Source organism: Pelodiscus sinensis, chromosome 13, assembly GCF_049634645.1.
Source record: "Pelodiscus sinensis isolate JC-2024 chromosome 13, ASM4963464v1, whole genome shotgun sequence".
Taxonomy (NCBI): domain Eukaryota; kingdom Metazoa; phylum Chordata; order Testudines; family Trionychidae; genus Pelodiscus; species Pelodiscus sinensis.
In genome coordinates, this window is record NC_134723.1 from 41,972,305 (window position 1) to 41,995,533 (window position 23,229).

The 23,229-nt window shown below is 45.5% G+C and overlaps 1 protein-coding gene across 4 annotated transcripts in view; it reads left to right on the top strand.

Annotated features, from left to right (window-relative positions):
- Positions 1–23,229, top strand: part of MAMLD1 (mastermind like domain containing 1) — a 445,827-nt gene that overhangs the window by 330,933 nt on the left and 91,665 nt on the right. The window contains exon 1 of one of the 4 annotated variants that reach the window (XM_006137785.4): positions 1,806–2,165. The exons of the other annotated variants lie outside the window; for them this stretch is intronic. Within the exon in view, the coding sequence (XP_006137847.2) occupies positions 2,124–2,165 (42 nt within the window). The 5' untranslated portion in view covers positions 1,806–2,123. Of the gene's footprint in view, positions 1–1,805; positions 2,166–23,229 lie in introns of those variants that run through there. 4 annotated transcript variants of the gene reach the window in all.

The window sequence follows — 23,229 nt, forward strand, 5'->3', positions numbered from 1 at the left end:
ACACTAGGAAATTATTTCGAAATAACTCCCGAAATAATAATTTTTGAATAGCATGTCCATACCCTGGGGAAACCTTGAAATTAGTCAGAGGCAGGCTCTGTTAACGTGGACATGTGACTCCAGGAAGCACTCAGGAGTGCTTTGAATGGCTTTGAATGGCTCTGGGGAGTAGTTATTTTGAAATAGCAACAGTGGACGTCCACACTACCACTAGTTCGAAATAACTTATTTCAAAATAAGCGTTACTCCCGAGGAAAGCAGGAGTACAGATTTCAAAATAACCAGCCCCTTATTTCGAAATAATGGGCGTGGCAGTGTGGACGCTCTGCTTGTTATTTCGAAATAACTCCCTAGTGTAGACCAGGGCTTATAGAACTATCATAAGATCTAGGTCTGGCTCCTTATATTTATTTGGCCATACTTCTTGAGTTTTATTCATGAAACGTTCTCTATTAGCTTCTTAATTTTAAGGGCAGGCCCTCTCTGGATGGCTATAATTTACTGTTATTACTATGTCCAGTAGAAACAATAAAAATATGTAGGTATCATCATTGTTTCCATGCAATGATGTCTGTAGTTGTGTTGGTCCCAAATATTAGAGATACAAAGTGGGTGAAATAATATCCTTTATTGGACCTACTCATGTTGGTATAAGAGCCAGGCTCTTAATCTACAGAGTTCTTCTCTCTCTAAAAAAAGTCTCAGAGGAGTAGCCATGTTAGTCTGTAACTTTAACGACGAGTAGTCGTGCGGTACCTTAGAGACGCATTGCCTCTAAAAAAAAGACATTTTATTAGAAATTAAAAATTAACATGGTATTAAAATGTAGAATAAAATCTTAAATATTCACACTGAAAAGGCATGAAGAAAAAGGACTGTCATCAAGTGATGGTCCTCAATATATTTGTTGTTTTCTTTAAATCAACACGCACAACCTGGGCAAAGCTAAGTCTAAAGTAACGAACTGGAATACCTCCAGGTGCTTCTCCCGATGGTACAAATGCATTTCCACATCTCACCCATTAGGTCAATGAGTCAAGAAAGAGGAGAGGGTTCCAGTCGGGGAGGTATCAATACAGAAGTGAACATCATGCTGATTTGGGGAGGTAATGGGATGATATTATGCTCACAATTATTTGCAAACTCAGTGTGCTGTCCTGACTGCCTGCCACTTGCTATTCCCAGTAATTTATGTACATTCCTGGAGGGGTTCAGAAGAAAATCTTAGTCCCTCAGCTGCTGTGGATGTTCTGTCAAAGTTAATATTCAGAAATCACAGTTTTTCTGTGACAAGAATGTTTAGACCCCTAAGAGAAGCATCCTGACTTTGGGCAGGTCTGCCTCTGTATCTAGCTTCATACATGTTTCTGCATCTTAGGAGGCGGGTGTTCCACTCCTTTACTACTAACCTGGGTTCACCTACAGGAGGTAAGTTTAACCCTTCTTTGAATGTTTTCCTATTAAATTTCTTAGCTGGAATGGCAGAAACAGCCAAGAAATCACTAGATTTTTTTAGGACTAAAATCTTTACAGATCATGCATTATTACTCTGTCCTTTCAGTGGCTTGGAATACCTTGATTTGAATACAAAAAAACTCCCTGTATTTTTGTAAATTACCCAACTTTTTTTTTTTTTTACTCAAAATGAAATTACACCTCCGGGGAAGGCTGTAAAAATGCTAAGCAGCAGTTTGCATGCTCAAGTACTGTGCACAGACTGTATAATTATTTGCCTCCATGCACTGAGCAAATAATTCCTTGGATCCAGTTTCTAAAGGGGAAAAGTGACACTTTCCCTTTAAGGCTAGCGTGGTTTGTGTGCGTGTGTGTATGTGTGAGAGTGTGTGTGTCTCCTCCTCTTTGAGTGACACAGCAGTTAGATATGCCTATCAGTAACTTAAACCCCACAAACTCCACCTTCTAAGTGAGGAAGCTGTGGGTTGATGGAAATGTAGTGAGCAGATTGAGACAGACAGTGAATCATTAGCAAACTGCAACGCCAGGATGAACTTGTCTGGAACCTAAAAGGAGAAAACCGTCTGTGTGTGTTGTGCTTTGCCTTGCTGGGTTTTTGTTGAAGACAGCCAAAGTGGATCTAACAGCTGGTTGATCGCCAGTCCAAGATGCTTCTGGTTTCCCAGCGGGTCATGGAGCCACATATTCCAGTAAGTAGCATGGGGAATGGTTAGGACCCGGGCAAGCAGTAGCTGATTTAACAGAGCTAAATTCGCTCCCGGAGAGTTGTCTGGTGCCGTTTGTAATGGGAGCGCCTCGGAATTGTAAAGTTCTCAGGCGTGGTCCGGGGAAGCGCCCACCTTTATTCTGCTCGTTTGTATTTGTGAGACAGTGTAAACCTTTAAACCGGGCCACTTGGTGAGGGACTGATCGCTCCTGTCTTTGGAGCCGGTGTCAGTCTGGGGAGAAGGGCAGCTGCTTCGTGGGGGTCTGCGGGTGTCTAACATGGAGCTGAAGCAAGGTGGATTCCTTCGACTGATTTTTTTTTGTAAGAAAGTGGGACAGGCTGGTGTGTGGCCGGAGAGGTTTGAAACTCCGGGAGGTTTGCTGCAAGGAAGCAAAGTGCAGCCTCTGGGCTGTGGCTGCCTGGGAAGCAGCTGCTTTCCTCCTCGTTCTCGCTAGGATCGCTCGGGTCAGTCCGAGACTGTCTCCGAGGTCCCGGCATAGTTTTATTTCTGAGCCAAGCGCGCCGTGTGCACGATGTGAGCAGGGAGAGGGAGAACCCGATGCAGCCAGAAAGGGCTCTGTGATTGCTGCCTCTCTGCACCCCGGCACGGGGCTGAGCCGGATTCATGCAAACACTTGATTATTATTATTGCATTTCATCCTGAAATGTGTCTCCAAATCCGCCCGGAAAGGAAGGAGCTGCTGCCTGATTTTTATCCGAGATTAAATGCTGACTGCACAGACTAATGGGATTAGAAAACTGCCAATCCACTCAGCCCTTGAAGATGTCGTATCCCTGTGTAAACAGAGCAGTACAGGAAGGCTTGCTTCAGTCTAATTACTGGGGGCTTTTGGTTTAAACTTAGATCAAACAGACATAGGCGGATAACCCCCCCATCATTTTAAGGGGAGTCTTCCACAAGGTGGCCCAGGCTGAGGGTGCTAGCGGCAGCGGTGTTTGGGTTTTTTTTTTTTAAAGAAAGTGTTTGATTTCTATTGGCATAAAAAAAAAAGTCAGTGGTTATTTCGGAGTGTAAAGTGCACACGAAAGGCGGGCGGGACGGGAACAAAAGACCCGGCGGGGAGCAGGAGGAGCCCTCGAGTTGTTCCTTAAAAGAGTTTGCAGCCCCGAGTCTGCCCCCGCGCCGGAGCGGGCTGCGCGTGTGTGTAAACAGGAGCGGCCCCCAGGAGCGGCGAGGGGGTGCAGCCGGAGCGCGCGGGGGCTGCTGACTCACGTTTGCAAACTGTTTGGGTTTCTCAGCCTTGCGATGCGGAGCAAAGCGAGGAGCGCTCGTGCGGCGGCGCCCGGGCCCCCCTGCAACCTGCAGGCTTCGGAGGGCGGCTCCTTGTCTCCCTTCGCTTGCCTTGGGCCCACCCCCGAGTCCCGCGGCCCTGCCTCCGCCGGGAAGTGGCCGAGGGGGCGGGTTTGTTTGGGTGGCATTGGGCTTCTGCTCGGCGCTGCCTGGCCCCGGGGGGGCGGAGCTCGCAGCCGGTGTGTAACCAGGGGGGGCTGGGAGCTTTGCAGGGAGTCGGGCGGGCGCTTCCTCCCAGGCCCCCCGCTGCTGGACGGACGCGGCCCCGGGCGCCCGGCGGGGGCAGCTGGCTCGGTTGCAGGCGAAGCCTGGGACGCCAGAGCCGGGCTCCCGTCTGGCTGCTGGGCGGAGAGCCCCCCCTTTCTGCCCCCCCCGGGAAGGGGGGGTGACCTCCACCATGACCCCTCCCCCCTCTTGCTGCTGGGGGCTTGCCCCGGCCTGGCGGGCCGAGGGGGGGCCTTCCCCGGGCAGAGCAGCCGCGGGGCGAAGCTCCGGGTCACCCGCTGGTCTGGGCTCCGCCTCGCCTCCTTCCTTCCTTCCTGCTGCGGGTTGCGACATCGCCGCCTGGCTCCCCCGCCCGGGCGGCAGGCTGGGAGCGCTGAACGCCCTGGAGAAAGCAGGGGGGGGGGGGTAAATGGAGCAAGGTGGGGGGGTGTCACCTCTTGTGCCGTGCGGGTCTAGGGTCAGCCCCGATCCCTGGTGCATTGCTTGGAGGAAGGAGAGGAATGGCCCCCAAGGCCTAGCACGGGGGTGGGGAACTCGGGAAGCAGCCCCTGGCTTGGCTGGATCCAGCCCCTAAGACTCAGGGCCCTCCTCCAGGGAGCCCCCCCCCCCGCCGTTCCTCTGCGGGGCTGGAGCGCACTGAACCCCCAAGCCTGGGGTCCCCTAGGTTCTGGTGCGGGAGAGGAATGTGGGGAGTGTCTTTCTCCCTCGCTGAGGGTTTGGGTGGTTTGGTTTGGTTTCTGCTTCTCACTTGTGTGCAGCCCCCAACTGATTTTTTTCTGTGGGTCGCCCCCCACCCAAAAAAAGATTCCTCACCCCTGGCCTGGGGGGGTGACCTGAATGAATGAATGCAATACCTACTGCCACCAGAAGTGAGCCCCCCCCCCCCCCCACACAAAATCAAATTACCCTAACGTGGGAATTCTTCTTCCTTCCTCCACAATCCACTTGCTAGTAGGCAAGGGAGGCAAAAAAGCATTCTCAGGTGCCTTTCCCCTTCCCTGGTTTAGCATGTCCATACACAAAACTGACACTGACAAACAATAAACCCTGTGTAGAATGTGGGCTCTCCCCTCTTACCCGCCATGCCTTCCTTTGTTGCTTGCCTTCTGGAGCAAGATTATTGGAAAATAAAGCTGCTGATGTGAGAGATGGAACATATGGTGTCTCCATAAGAGAGGGAGCTGAAATGGCCTTGAACCTGTGCGACTGACCAGCTGTTTGCTGCCAGCCAGAGCAGCTAATCAGCTCTCCCCCTTAAAGAAACATCTCTCTTTTCTCTAGGTGCTCATAGTTTGCATACTAAGTAGCATATTCTCAACAGGGGGAAAAGTAATGGTCTCACATATTGCTTTACTAGTTATTGGCACGCTCCCCAGCCCAACACGCCCACACACTGAGCATGAGAATATATTTTCCTATACATTTATGTAAGAAAGCTGATTACAAGTATAATATTAGGGGTGGGAGGCACCAATGCTGTGATGGGAGATGCCAGATGCTTGCAAGACAAACATATGTGTTTTTTGCATAGGAGAAGCTCAGATGAAAAGCAGGTCGAACACACATGCATACACACCTCTAAGTCCAGAGGCAGGCAAGAGCGGTTTGAACAAGTTACTCTATCATCTTAAATAATCTTAATGTCCCTGTTTTGGCAGTGACCATTTTCAGTTGTTTCTCTCTGCCATATGTTTGGAAGGGGGGAAAGAAAGCAATCTGGGAAAGATGTGTCTGGTTGGAGGGAAGAGGTGGGTTGAGGGAGAGAGCTGGAAGGAAATTCCATGTTAGGAAACCATTAGCAAAGGGTGACTTCTAATGTTTTCCTGCCACTGACGTTGACAGTGACACAGATGCGTGGGTTGAAACAGGAACGTCACTGAGTTTTTAAACTCAACCAGGAAATAAGTCTGTTGCTGAGGGATGAAAAACAAATACTATGTATCGTAAAGCAGGTGATAGGCAGTTAACAGCTCCTCTCTCCAGTGAGTGAAAAGCTATTTGATGTTTACAGCTGAGCAGCCCAAAGCAAAAATTGTTCTTTTCTGTGTGGGTTTCTGATTACAATAAATACATAAATATTCTTTCAACTAATAATTCCAACTCAGAAGGGCAAATATTTGTAAGACTCCGCTTTTAGATCCTAGAAACAGGGTAATTTCTTTTAGACTTTGAAGAGTGAAGGTAGCTATCAGTGTTTTTTTGGAAGAGTTACTACTGGCAGCAGTTAAAATATTACTCTTCCTGTGACTTGGAGTACAGATATTAGGTGCCTTGTAAATACACTCTATTGGGTATTTTGTAGTGAGTTGTTCTTAAGTAGTCACAATGAAATATTCATATTTATATTGAAGCACCTATAGATTGCATTTCTGGTTAGAGACCCATTGTGCAAAGCACCATCTAAACATGCAGGAAGATATAGTTACTGCCATAGAGAGTTAATAATCAAAGATCTCAATCCTGCAATCAGACCTCTGCAGGAACCAGGGTTAGCCCACAGGGATCTAATTACAGAATTGGGACCAAACTAGAAACTAGCTGCAATGAGTGTAATGAACAATAGAAAGGAGAGGTGAAGGACACTGGGAACAGTAATAAGAAAGCTAAACAATGGATAACTTAAGGATGCCCAATCATTTGATCGATAAATGTCTCATGTTCCGTGCTGTTCACCTACACGTTACTTTAAAAGAACTTGTTTTAAAAGTTAAATAGCTGCAGAAGGATCACTTAAATCTGGCAAGGGTGGGATAATTAGATTTAGGCAAACTTAGGGGAGGGGGAATAATGGTGGGAAAATGGTAGGAAGCTGGGCTAGAGCTTTTAAATATGAAGGAAACAGAAAATCCCAAAGTTTTCACTGTTCCTGTCTGCTGGCCATTTGTGAGTTGTCAGCAATGTGATACCTTTAGATCAGTGTTTCTCAAAATGGTCCACGGATCCACTCTGAGAAACCTGCTACCTGGCTGCTCAGGTTTCTTTATTTACCAGCTCCGCAGCCACAGAGCCTCAAGGCTCCCATTGGCTCCGGTTCGCCGTTTGCTGTAAACGGCGAACTGGAACCACAAGGTTCCATGGCTGTGGAGCCAGTAAATTAAACAAACCTGAGCGGCCAGTTACCAGGTTTCTCAGAGTGGATCCATGGACCGCTTTGAGAAACACCGCTTTAGATGAAGGTTCTGGTAAGTTACGATTCCTTAGTAATTGATATTTTCAGATAAAGATAGCAAAATCAATTGAGGGCACATTTCCAAAAAATCCTCTTTATATCTGACAGATTTGCCGCTCACTTATTTAAGGAATGATTAACATTGTACACTGCTAATTTTCACCCTCTATAGGGAGAGCAGTATTTTAACTCATTAGTAAGGCTTTCTGTCTGCCCAACGCTGACTTGCCATTTAGAAAAATGTATTTCAAACCGAAGGAAGCAGAAGATACGCCAAAGTCTTGCATTAAAATGTTATATATCAATATTGATTTCTGTAAATGTGGTGTTTGTTGTAAAGAAGTAGCTTTTATCCCCTTGAGCTCTTTGGCAATTATCTGACCGCCATAAATGTTGATACGCACAGAATAGATGTAACTAAAAAAAAAAATCTCTTTACCCAAGCAAAAAAAGGCCTACTGTTTGTTGGAGCAGATAGAATGCTGAGAGCATGAATAGACAAACCCATATGTCGCTGGTGAGAGAGATAAATGATGGCCGAACAGGAGCTGGTTACTATGGATCAGCACAATAAACTAATTCCCATCATACACCTCTCTTAATAATATACCAGTTTCAGTGCTATTGATGGGTAACCTAGGTAGCACCAGTCAACTGTAAGTTTTTCAACTGTTCTTTTATACATCTCAAAGAGTAGTTGGGACTGTTCTAATTTTTTCAGCTGTTGAGTCCTAAAATTATGCAGCACTTCATTTTTTGTCAGGAACGTGAGAGGGAAAACTTCGAAACTTGCCTTAGAATGCCACATGTAGAAGATACTTTGGTATGGTCATTAGGAGTTTTTATCTTTTTTAACACGTAAGATGGGCATGGTCAGAAAGGCATTTATTTCAAATAAGCTAACTGCATCTGCACTTACCAATATGCTGTCTGAGTTCCTGGTATGTTAAACTGAAATATTTCTTTATTTTGAGTGGAGGTGTAGCAAAAGTACATCTTATTTTATTGATTACATTGCTGGTAATCAGTAGAACTGCTCTGGCGTTCTTTGCCTCACTTCAAGCTCCTGACAGCTGCGGGAAAACTTGACAGAACAATCAGCATTTTACAGTCATTTCTGTATTTCTCTTGCTCTTTATTACTGGGAGCATTTTTTTGTGGAAAACCAAATGTTTGTTACTTAAAGGTTTCACTTTATCTCCCTTTTCCTGCTGGATGTTCATCACCTGCGGTTCCCCGTGGACTAGATTGTGCCATTTTAATTCAGGATGTAGGTAACTCTCGATGTAAGTAAGGGTTGCAGAAATGAGACCATAGTTTTCCATGTATGAATGACCTACTTTTCAAAGTGGTCAGTTGCACAGTCACAGTGAGTAATGCATTCAGACGGGGGCAACTAGAAAGTGTGAATGAGATCTTAAAAAATGTAGGTTCTTTATTTCCCCTGGTATTACACACCTCAATAATAATAATAATTAATAATTAATTCAAAATGGAGGGAAAGGAAGCAAAGCAAAGGAAAAGATGGTTTGCTTTGTGTGGAATTTTCCAGACTGTCGCATGAACTCTTTTGAAAAGCATGTGCCATGGTTGTGGCTCTTGGATGAAATGGGTTGCATTCGGTAATGTATTTTGTCAGAGGTAGTTATGTTCTTTTCTCTCTTGGCGGGCCCGTTCTGGTAACACTTCGGCACATGAGTGGCCTACTAATCTAAAAAGGACTGTGATTTTTCACATATGAGTAGGGGTTCGCAGTTCATATCCCGTGTCCCTGAAGGACAGTGTGAAGTGCCGTGCTCCCATGTCTCAGGGCGGTTTGTTGGAAGAGAAAAGGCTGACTAACCTGGGGGAGGCCATCATTTGGCTCCAGTTTTGGTTGGCGCTTGTATGGGAGAGCAGCTATGTGAGAGGTGTGAGCTTGCGGAAGGCCAGACTGATTTGCCCCACTGGGCTCTGTCCATGTGTGAGGGACACAGTGCTTTAAAAATGGCCCATGAGTTGATGGGCCTATGGTACTGTGCTTCTCCCTCTTTCTCCAAACATCATCCACCAGCAGTAGCTCACTGCCGGCGCTGGGTTTGACAAATTACGCACACAAAGGGTATTATGATTATTTGTATGGGAGTAGCACCTAGGAGCCCCTGTCGTGGACCAGCACCCCATTGTGCTAGGCAGGGGGTATCCAGTTCAATTTACCTTCAGGCCAATGCCAGTCCTCAAATCCCCATAGTGGGCCAGCGGGCACCCCTCTCCGGCAGGCCTCAGGGCGGGGGGGAGAGGCGGTCTCCATGTGTCCCCTCTCCCAGTGCGTCTCCCGGCTCCCAAGCCAGCCTGCGTTTCCTCCTGCCGCAATGAAGTGGAGTGACCAGGCAGGCCTGGGAGATGGCAGCAGAGCAGAGGCAGCTGCGTTGCTCTGCTTCCCCAAAGCTCCTGCCGCCAATGTGAGAGTGAGGGGGGCCGACGCCAGTTGGCACCTCCTGCCTGGCCCACCGGTAATTCCCCGAGTCCGGGTCCCTTGGGGGAGAAGGCTTGAGGGAAGGGGTACACTGGGGTGGGGAGAGACAGGGTGGGGGAAGTGGCAGGATGGGGGCAGAGCAGAGGCTGGTCTTGGGGGAAGGTTACGGACCACAGGAACTCGCATGCCAGCCACCATTTGTGAGCCGGATTGTGGAACTTTTCGGATGGTTCATGGGCTGTGAGTTTCAGACCCCGCTGCTAGGCACTGTCCTGACCTGAAATGCCTGTGAATCATACAGTGCTCTCCTGGGGTTCGGGAGGGGCCACTTGGCCTACACTCATAAAGGGAGGCAGCAGACAGCATGGTGTGGCCTCGGCATCTCCCATCACTCCTCTTGGGGCAGGAGGACCTCCTACTACCCCTTAGTCTAGTTCAGTGCTCCCGGCGTGACGAGCATTGACCTGTTAGAGGACTGCCACTGAGAGGAGGCCAGTGAGCGAACAATCATGTATTCCGCACGCTGTCCAAGTGCTACATATATTGTTATGAGCCAGAGAATCAGCCACCTGGTCCTTCTCGTGGACCATTTCAAACCGCTGCATCTCTCTTTGCCTCCCTACTGCAGGCAAAGCACTTGGCAGCTGTGTCAAGGCTGTTCTGTGTCAGTACCTCCTGGAGCATGTCCTAGTTCATGCATCATCGATGGGCTGATATTTTAGGGCTGTGTCCAGTGTTACCGATGCACTCCCAAGTAGATCCAAGAACTTGGAGGGACTGCAATTCTCTGCCACTTCGGCTTTGTCTACACTAAGCCATTTAAAGTGCCGCTGCAGCAGCGCTTGCACCTGAAAGTGTGGTCATGGGCAGTGCACAGGAAGAGAGCTCTCCGGGCGCTCCATGTAAACCACCTCTGCATGGGAGGTTGCCAACAGTGCTGGGAGCATAGCTCCCAGCACTGTTGTCTGTTTCGCATTCTGTGTGTGTTTTCACACCCCTAAGACAGAAAGATACAGCACTGCAAAGTGCCAGTGTAGACTTGGCCTTAGACTGTGATATTTTCTTTTGAATCTACCTGGTGATTTAGCTACAGCGGCCCATTGTTCAGGAACAGACAGCTGGAGGTTCAATCTGTTGCAGAGGAGATATGGATTACCTCTGCAGGGGAGGGTGTTAGTTGTCTTATTGTTTCACCCCATGTCAGGCAATCTATTGAGTGGCATCAGTGTTAGCCCTGGGGGAAGCCAGTTTTTTTTAGCACCTTGCACCTTCAGAGATAATGTGTAAACCAAGTGGGATGGAAGGCATGGGGGAGAGGTGAATGTAAAAGCAATGGATCTTTTCGTAGCATAAATGCTACTCGGCCTTTCTGTTTCTAATTAGAAACCTTGTTTTGAGGGAATTAGAAACTGGCTAATAAGACAGTTTACATCAGTCATGAGGGTCAGAGAAAATATTTACTTGAACTAGACACACACACACAAATTAGTAGAAAGTATCGACATTGCCCGCCCAAGTGTCTTGTATTTTGCATTGGTTGTTCCCTATTCTACTCCACATCAGTGAATTAAATACCTAAAAATAAAAAAAAATTACCTCTCTCAAACATGACGATTTAATTTGTCAGAATTATGCAGCAAATTTTATTTTTGAAGGGAGTAGGTAGAGCTCTGGAATTCAAGATCTGCATTAAAATCAGAACCAGAAAGATAACTTCCTAGCTGTTAATATTAGAGGTGGATCATCCTGTGATTGTAAAAAGCCTGTAGTGCTATGTAAGGCTCTTTCCTTTCAAGTTGTTGATCTTGGTCAGGCTGTCAGGTCGTCTACAATAACGATAGCATTGATTTCTAAATCACATGTTTTAAATAAGATTTAGATGTTAATACTGGCTATCTGATGACTTGTGAATGTTGCTCCTTTTGGTTGGATCGCAGTTGTAATGTATTTGCCAATCTCACGTGTTTTTTGTGCATATTCTGAAAGACTGGCAAGCTGTATGCTATGTTTTGTGAAGAGGGCCCAGTTTTACTAAGCTGCTTGTCTGTCAAGGATTAATTTAACCTCTAATTACTACATTTTCTTCACAGTTTGCTGCACATGAGCATGTTATAACAAAAGCACAAAGAAGTATGCCATTTTATTTAGCCACTACTCTGAAATTAATTTAGGGGGTATGGACCTGACACACTTGGTGTTAAAATAATTGTGCTGGCATTAGAATGATGGTACCCAATCTTGTTGCTTCTAATGAAAAATTATTATTACTGTTTCGGCAAATATTTCCCCATAAGAAGAGCATGGCCTTGCTTTAATCCATTCAGTCTTTTTTGGGTGAATTTCAGGCTTTTGTAAGGGTGATTTGTAAAGGTCTTCTTAATTGCAACAAACAAGCATTTAATATGGCTTGAGTTTCTTCCAGACTGTTTTTTTTAATAGATAATCTTAGAAACAACGAACAAGGCTGTACAGCCTTCTCAATCTGCATGTTAAACTTACACTGACATCAAAAGAGGAGCTTTGAGAACAGGGTATGGGCCTAAAGGAAGGTGGTGAATCTGGTTTTGTGATGAATCATGTTTATGAATCTCTTCTTTCCATGTATTGTGCTCAGTAATGTTTACTTTGAACTGTTTTGGGGTTTTTTTCAGTTAGGCTGGGAGGGTCTAGCTATCTCAGCAGCAACACAGCAATTCTCTAGCCCTGGCAGAGAAAAGACCTGTATTGCCTGCTAGATCTTTTTCAAGCATCTCTTCTTCCCAACATTGACCACCTCGGAGCAGGCTTACTGAAGTTGCTTTGAAAGTGTAATTTATTACATATGGCTGGAAAATAATTGGCCACATACTGCCGTTTTACTTCTAGCAGAAACAAAAGGTCACTGTTTGCTTTGGGGTCATGTATGTGAGGTTTGCAGGGAAAGCCCAATCCCGCGGTCCTTGCTCAGGCAAAACTCTCTAATTGAATTTGATAGGGTGCTTCCCCTAAGTAGGGACAGGGTAAAGACAACCAGGCTTTTTACTCGGAAACTGGCCTTACTGAAGTAAAACACTCTTCACCGAGGACTAGGGAAGGAGTGAAAGGATTGCCATAAGGAACAAGAAAGAGATGGATCTTTGTCCTGAAGAGAAATCAGATTATTTGCAGGAATTCTTCTGTATTTTCCTCTCCTAGCCCAAAGTACAACCAGTTACTGTAATCGTTTACTCTCATAACCCCTCATTTGAGGGTAAATTGAAACTAAATTAAAATCAATCAGTGTAAGGCTGGATGGTTCAATGTGCTGGTAATGAGATATGGAGTCTTCTGGTAACCAAAAGTTACATTTCCATGTCTGTTCGATAGCTAATGTGCAGCAAGTTGTCAGTCCCATCCCAGTGCTTAGTGGTCACAGATGTTCCTGTGACATTTGGTACCTTTGTGTGCAACCTTGGCAAAGAGGCCAAAGACTGAATGAGCACGGAGGCTGAGTAATGCTTTTACTATTCAATTAACCGATATTTAACATCCCTTTAAATGCCCATTAAATAAATATGGACATTATTTAAAATAACCTCTTTATGGTAAACTTAACATTCAGATAAAGTTAGACAGCTGAAGCCTTCAACAACAACAAAAGTTCTAGTTACACCCATCTTTTTTACTCCAGTGACACAAATAAACCAAATGTAGTTCTTTTTATATGGACATTGCTTACAGGAATCTTCCTCTTTGGTGGAGGCAGTAATGAAGAAAAAGTTCTGTAAGGACTGGGAAATGGGACATGCTTTCAGCAATACGTTATACTAGTTTGTTCACCAGCTGAGGTTTTCACAAGGTTATATTTGCTTCAATTGATTATGTGAACATGCTAAATGGATATGGTAGTTTGTACTGTTCCACTCAAGCCTAGAAGCCCTTTCTCAATACAATCAGGTAATAGTTTCAAAAATAACTATCAAATACTCATCTGGCCTGGTTAACAGAGAGAGACGAAATATATGCTGACGGTAATTTCATGTTGCTGTGGCCAGATGTTTCAGCTTGTCCTAGAATTTTCAGAACTCAGAATTTATATATGGAAATAAACTTAGAACTTTTCTGGTATTTCAGTAACCTCGTAGATAGGAATGTAAAATCCTGTTTAATTAGTTAACCAGTTAAACATTAAGTTTAACCAGTTAACTGATTAAACGAGGGTGGGTGCGGGTGGGGCCGCAGGCTGGGTTGGGGCAGCCCCCCGCCATGGACAGAGGCTGCTTCAGTCCCTGTGCTTCCGGCCCTGTGTGGGGCCGAAAGCAGCAGCCCCACCCCGGAGCCAATGGAGCCACTGCCACTTCTGGGGCCACTTCCAGTCCGGTACAGGGCTGCCAGCTCCCAACCCATGTGGGCTGGGAGCTGGGAGCTGGCAGCTCCACACAAGGGGCCTGGCAGAGCTGGTGATGCTTAGTGGGTAGTCGGTTAACCGGTTAGCTGTTGACAGCCCTATTAGTAGATCATGTTTAAGGACTTGGGTTTTGCCTGCTTCTCTAGCCATACTTATTTTCTTAATTAACTCTGTTGATTTAAAAAAAAAAACGCACAGGCTGCAAAACCAATTATGTACAGTACTGCAGTTAGATATGCGGGCAGAAGGTTTTGATCTCTCACTGCCACATGGTGACTCATTAGACAAGAATGTTTCTCCCTTTTCAAAGAGTTATTCACTACAAGCAGCAAATATCTGGTTTTGATGCTACTGCTCTGAAATCCCTGACATTGCTGATATATTAACCAAGACATAGTTCTTCAAGATTATTTGGTCACAGGCCACATTAAGATTTGTTTCACAACTAGGGATTTTTTAAAAGTACTATGTTTTAAGGGTGATTTTAGTACCTAGATTTGAGTCTAAATAATCCAACTTAAATAAAATGTATTGCTTTTTAATAATGGTTGGGGTCATTCAAGTACTTTAATTGCGGATTGTTTAAGTTATTTTCATACACATGGGTCTGTTTAATCACTGGTGTGTTTTTTTAAATAATTGCATTAGGTAACAATGGAATGTTGGCATTTGTCTGATGTGGAAGATTCTTCTGCCTTTTGCCACCAATGGTGTTATACGTTGCAGATTTTCTAATGTTTCATCACATAGCACTGTCAGTGAGCTGTTCTTGAGTGACAGCCAAAATCCACCCAAAGAAGTGTCCTTTGCTTAATATCTATACTCTTCTTGACTCTCTGAACCTTTTCTTTTTATCTCTTCTTCCCTTATATTCCCCCATCAGATCTGTAGAATAGATAAAGTTTGAAATCCTTTTTGTTGCATCTCCTGCATGGTTGGCTTGAACCTTACCTAGCTGTGGATAGATGTTTTTGTGGTTGAAGGAACACTTGACTTTGACTTGAAACAGAAAGGGCATGAATTAATGGCTTTCAGTCTTTATCAGAAGTGAATCTTGGTCACAGATCCCAGAAGGTAGATCAGCCCTAATTTCAAGTGAAAGTCCTATATCTTCAAATAATGTTGAACGTCACTTAAAGTTCAGTATTCTCAAATTCCATGTGTGTAGATCGCATGAAATGTAAAGTTTAGAATATGCGAGAAGGATATACATGAAAACTGGGATGCTTTCTTTTTTACTCTTTCAAGGGCCCTAAAGTTTGTCAGCTGTAATGGAATAATATGATTACAGGCAGTCCCCGAGTTACGCGGATCCGACTTACGTTGGATCCGCAGTTACGAACGGGGCTTTTCTCGCCCCGGAGGACGGGAGCGGCGGGACGTCCAGATGCGCCGCGGTCCGCCGCCCCCGTCCTCCGGGGTGGGAAAAGCTGCTCCCCGTCTCCCTGGTCTGCAGGGAGACGGGGAGCAAAGCCTTGGAGCACGCCCGCAGCGGGACAGCCCAGGCACGCTTGAGCTGTCCCCCTGCGGGCGTGCTCCGCGGCTTTGCTCCCCGTCTCCCGACCAGCAGACCAGGGAGATGGAGAGCAAAGCCTCGGAGCACGCCCGCAGTGGGACAGCTGCGGCGCGCCTGGGCTGTCCCGCTGCGGGCGTGCTCCAAGGCTTTGCTCCCCGTCTCCCTGGTCTGACCAGCAGACCAGGGAGATGGGGAGCAAAGCCTCGGAGCACGCCAGCAGTGGGACAGCCGCAGCGCGCCTGGACTGTCCCGCTGCCCGCGTGCTCTGCGGCTTTGCTCCGCATCTCCCTGGTCTGCTGTGGGGGGTGCAGCTAGTGCCCCCCCCCCCGCAGACCAGGCTTTTCTTGCCTACCCCTGGGGTAAAGCAGCTGGGGGCTGCCGGGTTGGTCCCGCAGCGCCGCTCCGGACCAACCCGGCAGCACCCCAGCTGCTCTGCCCCAGGCGTCCTGATTCAGCCGCTGCTGGTCAGTTTCAGCAGCGGCTGAATCAGGACGCCTGGGGCAGAGCAGCTGGGGTGCTGCTGGGTTGCTCCAGTAGCGCCGAGGAGCCGCGCTACTGGAGCAACCCAGCAGCACCCAAGCTGCTCTGCCCCAGGAGTCCCCAAGTCAGCCGCTGCTGAAACTGACCAGCGGCTGACTACAGAAAGCCTGAGGCAGAGTTGCTCTGCCCCAGGCTTCCTGGAATCAGCCGCTGATCAGTTTCAGCAGCAGCTGACTTGGGGACGCCTGTATGTAAGTGAGAACTGGCGTCCAGATTCAGCCGCGGTTGAAACTGATCAGTTTCAGCAGCGGCTGAATCTGGACACCAGTTCCGACTTACATACAGATTCAACTTAAGAACAAACCTACAGTCCCTATCTTGTACATAACCCGGGGACTGCCTGTACTTCGTTGTGTTAAACTAAAAAGATAAATCTAAGTGCTTTGGGAATGGGAAATAGATCCAACAATCAGAAAGCAAACAAGTTAATAAATGTGAAGCATTTCTGCACTGCTCGCTGCAGAAATGCTACTTCTAGGAGATTGTGGCGATAGCTATGACTTTGGGACAGTCTATTAGTATAATTATGTTCATTAGACATCATGCCACTAATTGGATGCTGTGAGTGCACTGTGTTTTGAAGGAGGAGTGTTTGGCTTCTATTAGCAATAGATTTATTAAGTTCTTGAAAGACACAAATAGAACTAGAAAGCACTCCATTTTGCTTCTCAATCTTCTCTATATGCGTGTTTTCCAGCTGGAAAGTGTTTTGACTTCCAGGCAGTCCTGCTTGCCTTCAGTCCTTGTGGTTCTGAATATCGCCTACCAACTCTTTCTTCTCTTCTCCTCCCCAAAGCTGACAAGATACACTGCTTTGGAATGAGTCTCCACTGAATTCAAAATTAGCCACTCTCAATCCTTTCTGATGATCACATGCCCAAACCACATACAGCCAGCATTCACTTTAGAAAGGCAGCATGCACAGAAATATGGCGAGCTGTGGTAATGTGGACAGTCAAGTGCTATTGTGTGAGGAAACCCGTAGCCCTTGCTGGCATGGAACTGATTTTTAGATGTTGTTACTTTGTGAAGCTAGGGTGTGAATTAATTATTGCAAATCTTACGTAAGCCAATAGCTTTAATTTGATCATATCTAAGAATGGCAGCAGTGGCAAACTGCAGGGTAAATGGCTGAAACTGGCAGCTGGCCAGTCCTTCTAAGTGTCTTATATCTGTAATTGCATTTCTAATATTTCATCATTTAAAATGCCCACCACAGAGTTTCAGACTCACCCATAGAAAGCCCCTTTGTTAGTAGTCACATTGTGAGTAGAAATATAGAACTTTACACTGGGATCGTGGAAAGTTGTACCACTGAATGGCGTACCATCTGCCACAACTTTTTTACGAAACCAAGAGTTCACTTACGTTAAATTGCCCTAGTGTTACATGACTTTATCACATTGACACACAATTACAAAGGAAACGTATTCTCAGTGTGTGGGTGCATGATTAAGAAAATGCAGCTCGCCAAAACTAGCCAGTACCGTCTGCTTTACTTGTTTTTTTTGGTTTTTTTGTTTGTTTGTTTTTAAGAAGCCTGGTAAGTGTCTACAGCAGTGAGGGCAACCTGCAGCCCGTGGGCTGGTGGGCCGCATGCAGCCCATCAGGATAATCCACTGTGAGGGCGCAAGATGTTTTGCTTATGACACTATCCATAAACAAGACCACCCACAGCTCACCATCCCGGCCAAGGGGAGATGCAAGAAGCAGTGGCAAGCATGTCCCTGTGGCTTGCACAACTTCCCATAGCTCCCATTGGCTGGGAACAGTGAACCACGGCCATTGGGAGCTGTGGGTGGCCATGCCTGCAGATGGTCTACATCAGCAAAATGTCTCGCAGCCTGCCAGTGGATTACCCTGATGGGCCGCAAATTGCTCGCTAGTGGTCTACAGGTATAGTTTGTGTATAACTTGCATGTCCACGGGGCTTAAGCTTCTGCTATGATTTCCATTGTAAACTTTATTCCCGGGGTTTCTAATTAACCTGTACATACTTTTTGTGTGGAAACTTGCTATTTTGTTTCTCCACGTTTTAGTGCACCAATAGATGAACGTTTTCTTTATCCTTTACTGTGTTTCTTCAGTTTTTCCTCCTTTTATTTTATCTCTGTTCTGTAACAGCAATAAGACTTTCTTCAGCAGACGATAAGAAGTGCTCTGTCCGTCTGTCCATGTGCAGTGCCTTTTTTCCTTGTCAGATGGTGGAGACAGGTATTAAACAGAGAGATAACCTGCAAGGGGGCTTGCACCTTTTCTTCCGTCTGTCTCAGCTGGCAAAATTGTCATAGATTGCTCTGTAAACATTTCAACTTTATTGGTTAAGATTTGTCTGCAAGCAAAGTTGGCTCTCCCACCTATCTAAAGCCCACCTGTTAGATTACTAACCAAAAGCAGCCATCTATTAATTTAGACATTAGTGCAAAGCTGCAATATGTAGTGTTTGGCTTTGAACCTATGCTGGTTGTAGACTGAAAGTCTCACTATAATGCAAGCCCACTGAGATGACTCTGAAGATTATGTGAGTTGCATATGAAACTGCTGCCTACAACTCCATCTGCTGCCGAGGTTTTTGAGACAATTGATTCACTAATTTGGTGGAAAAATAGATGCCCGTCCTTTTCCAGCCTAAGACGTGGGCGTTATAGACTGTCTTGAGGCTCCATCATGCTGTGGATCAGAGAATTGGTGTTCTTCTCCCTTGAAGGTAGGCTTTTTTATAAGATAGATTATGTAGCAATACATCCTGATATCGGGACTGGAGGCATATGTTGCTTCTCAGAGGAAGTAGCTGTAATTAATTCAATGTAAAAAAGCAGAAGGGACCCTCAGAAAGGTTCGTAGGTTCTCCCTACAAACTTTCTACATATATGGATAGAAATGAATCTCCTTAGGTGTCACTAGAAGATAAAAGCTGATCTATAAATATGAATGCGCCAAAGTGAATGTGTGGGTAGAACTTCAGTTTCCTACGTGACTAAGAATACCAAGCTTTAGGTGGCATTCCGTCTGAGACGATAGTGGTTTCTGGAATGGAAATATTTATCTTTTCTATGTTCAGGAAACTGAAACACTATTGATTAGTATTTATTTGTACACTGGTCCAGGAAGAAATGGTTTGTAAGTTGGCTGGCTACAGGCACTTGCATTTCCTGCCTGAGTCCTCATGTATTGGACCAGTGGATATCCTAGAGATCTTTGTACGGATGTAATAACTGTATTTAATGCGCCAGTGATTATTTTTATCTCCAGAACACCTCACAGATATCAACCAGTAAATCCGCCCATTATACCTGTGAATGAGGTAAAAATAAGTATTGGTCTTCCCATTTTACAGAGGAGGATGGGAAAACTAAGGCAAAGAGACTGAAGTGATGTGTCGAAGGCTGCAAAGGAAGCCAGAATTAGGCCAGATCTGCACTACAAGGCTGCGTCTAGACTGGCATGATTTTGCGGAAATACTTTTAATGGAAAAGTTTTTCCGTTAAAAGTATTTCCGCAAAAGCGCGTCTAGATTAGCAGGGATGCTTTTGCGCAAAAGCATCTCTGGCCAGTCTAGACATGATTTTGCGCAAGAAAGCCCTGATCGCCATTTTAGCCATCAGGGCTTTTTTGCGCAAAACAGTTCTTCCCTGTCTATACTAGCCCTCTTGCGCAAGTAGTCTTGCACAAGAGGGCTTTTTCCCGAGCGGGAGCGTGAAAGTATTTGCGCAAGAAGCACTGATTTTGTACATTACAAAGTCAGTGCTCTTGCGCAAATTCAAGCAGCCAATGTAGACAGCTGGCAAGTTTTTGTGAAAATCTTGCCAGTCTAGACGCACCCCAAATGTATTGGTATAATGACATCACTCATGGTGTGAAAAATCCACACTGGAGTAACATAGTTATGGATCTGGGCAAGCAAGATAAGGCCCATGGGCTAGATGCAGCCCTCCAATCTTTTCAGTCCAGCCTGCAACCATATCCTGGCCAATGGGAGCTGAGAGATTGTGCTGAGGGCAGGAGCAGCCAATGGGAGCTGAGATATTGTGCTGGGGGTGGGAGCTGTGCATGAAGCTTCTCCCCTCCCCACCGCATGGCGCAGAGAGGAACATGGAGCAACCAGCCACTTTGAGATATGGGAGCCTGCCTGAAGGTCCCGCTGGGCTGCTGGCTGGGAGTCGCCTAGCCAGCACCTCCCAGCCAGAGCCTGCCTCTGGCATCCCACCCATGCCCCAACACCCTGCCCCAGGTCATTACCCACTCCTGTGTATGGTCACTACCCAAACACTCTGCACCCCTCCAACTCCCTGCCCCAGGTTAGAATCCCCTCCTGCATCCTCTCCTCTCCTCTCCCATATATCCCTCCTGGACTCTGCATCCCAAACCCCGGCTCCACATCACGACTCCCTCCTTCACCCTAACTTCCTCTCCGACCCCATTCCCTCTCCCTGAACCCCAGGCCCCTACCCCGGGCTACCTTCTGCACCCAACCTCATCTCAAACCCTGCATCCCTCCATAGAAATGTTCATCCCTTGACCACTTACCAAATCTTGGAGTGCCTCCCCATTAAAATTATTGCCCACCCCTATATTAAACAATGATATGTTGAATGGAGATCTTCTCCTGTGGATATAGCTACTGCCTCTTGGTGAGGTGGATTAACTTCGCAGTTGGAGGGTCTGCTTTTGGGATAGTGTTACAGCCGTAGTGCTGTTATGTGAAGACAAGCCTTTAGAATTCAAGAGTTCCTGGTTCTACTTCTGTAGCACGGTAATAGTTCTTCCTTGAGAGAAGGAAACTGTAAGGTGCTTTGGAGTAATGTCTTGAGGCAAGTCATAGAGAACTTAGTTCAGGTTCAAACTGTTCTTCTGGTTTTTCTCCAAGTACCTTGAGTTCAACTCTCTTCATGTTTTAAAATTGAGAGTCTGTGTTTTCCTCCACTGACACTGCAATTTCTGACTCAGTCATATGGAACTTCTCTACTTGGGAGTTCTTTTGCTTGGGTATTTGATGTTCTCATCCAGATGTACTCGTTCAGCTAAATCATCAAGGAATGATAGGGATGAGTGCATGGAGAGAGTTATAATTCGGGAATTCCCTCGGAAGTAAACATGGTGATCCCATGCTCTGAAGTAAGCCTGTCTTTTTCTTTTGGCCTGTGATTTCTTGATGCTATTCCTTCGTTCTTTGATTAGCATATGTTTAAGCACTTGCTTGAACTTTAAACATGTGGGTAATCGCTTTGACTACAGAAAGGCCGTTCAGTACCCATTGACTTCATTGGGACTATCGATGTGCTTTTGAAGTTCACTACATGCTTAAAGTAAATTGCTGGCTCAGGACCTTTCACGAACAGGTTGGGCGGTATTGAACTGAATTACAAGCAGTAGGTGATTTGTTGGAAGCCTGCGGGCAGTTGGTGGATTTGAGAACTTCCTATCAGTATGAATCAATTCAGAAAGCTTAACAGCTGAGGGGATTTGTATCCCAAGGAGGAATCTTAGTGAAGAAACTTCTTTTGCAGACCTTCGTAAAGTGACAAGACGATGTCCAACTTTTGTTAGACTACAGGCCTGTACGCAGGAATGTCTGTCTTTAGGGAGGTGCTCTTTTTGTAAATGTGGACCGCAAGAGTGTGATGCATCCCCCAGAATCCCCCAAGTAAGCAAGGAAATCAGCCCCCGCCTTTCCCCGGCTGGGCAGAGCATGGGTGAGGGAGGCTCAGACGTACTCTGGTCCTGCCTTTCCCTGGCGGGCCAGAACATGCTTACTTGGGAGACCAAAGGGGGGTGCTTTCACACACCCCTCCCTCCACCCTACCTCCAGCATACAGACACGAACTATGCAGCTTGGTTGGATGTAACATGAAACCTCTCTTGGGGAAGGAGACCTTCCAAGGTGAAGCCTGAAGTTGATTTGGAGAAATACTGATTCGTAGTCCCTCCAGATCCACACTGTGCAGAAAGAGAAAATTGTCCTGGGCTGAAACCAGTTTCTCTTCCCTGGTTAGGAACCTTCCTTTGGTCCTGGGAGCATTAATCTGTAACTCAAAGAAAATACTCTTTGTTTCAAGTTAGTTTCTGTTTTCATTTTTGCCCACGTTATTGCTATGCAAAATTCAGAATAAGGAAGAAATAAATGCCTCTCACTGATTGACACTTGGGCTTTATATCTGCCTGCACTTTCTGCTGGAAGCCTTATCCTGTAGGGTTCAAAGCATCTGCTATGACTTCTCTTGCAGGCTCAAGCTTTTGGAGAGAAACGAGCAGAAACCACTTTGTATAGTTTAGATTTGACTCATAATTCAGTAACTTCTTGCTGTTCTTGGAATCACGACTTCTAGCCTGAACATTCTGGTGGGGCGAGGTATCATTCGAAGGACAGGAAGCAGCTTTGCTCTGCCATTGTTGGGTCATGGTTGAAACTGTGTATTTGTTTGGACAAGCTTGTCATTCTCCTTTTGAGAAAGTAATGAGGGATCAAGAGAAACGGACTAAACTGATGAAGCAAATGAGTTCTGGGGCAATCCATTTGTTTTAAACTTTGGTTTTTAATTTGATAAGCTCTTCTCTTGCATTTCTTTGCTCCCGCTCATTAGCCAGTATTCTTCTGTGCTCCTGCTTGGAGGTTTGTTCAGCAGATAGCAAAATGACCAGAATATGCCTCTCTAAAATGACTTTTAAATATGGTTCAAATAGAACTGCAGATAATAGGAATAAAAGACTATCTATTTAATGGTATTATCATTGGGGAGAGAATTTAGGCAGGATTATGAAAAAGTAAATTTTTATTATGCGCCAAGGATCTAGACGAATAGACTGATATTCCTCTGGGTCTCTGAGCAATCAATTTCCCTTTCTAGTATTCAGTTACTGCTAATTGTATTGATTTTTATCAAATATGTGTACAAATCAATTTTATATTTTAGTGCTGTTAAAAGCTTCCTTCCTTCCTTCCTTCCTTCCTTCGAAGCATTAATGCTCTGATCATTTTTTCTCATTTTTAATGCTCTGATTTTGCAGTACATTTTCTTTAGATAATAGTTTATTTAGGCATTTAATTAGTTATGGAATTATATGTACATGTTTAGGGTCTTATCAAACAGACCTCATTCAAACAAGAACTGACTCATCTTAGTTGAACTGTTTACTTGGGTAAAAATTGCAGGGATGAGCCTTCCTAATGATTAATAATATGGGATGATTAGAAAGGTATATTATTAATGAATAGATACGAAGACAGGGTGGTAAATATAAAACTTTTTTTTAAAAATAATGCAAGCTGTTTGTCCATCCAGACGCCTCTATTTCTGGAAATTGAGTAGCTTTCATGCTCTTACAACAGAGTAGTTATCTGAGACTTCTCAAAGCACAGGAAACGTATGGAGCTCAGAACGAAATAAAACAACATTATCCATTTGCGTTTTGTTTATGCCTATGGCAGTTTAAATTGCTTCTGTCAAACTTACCTATTTGCCAAGC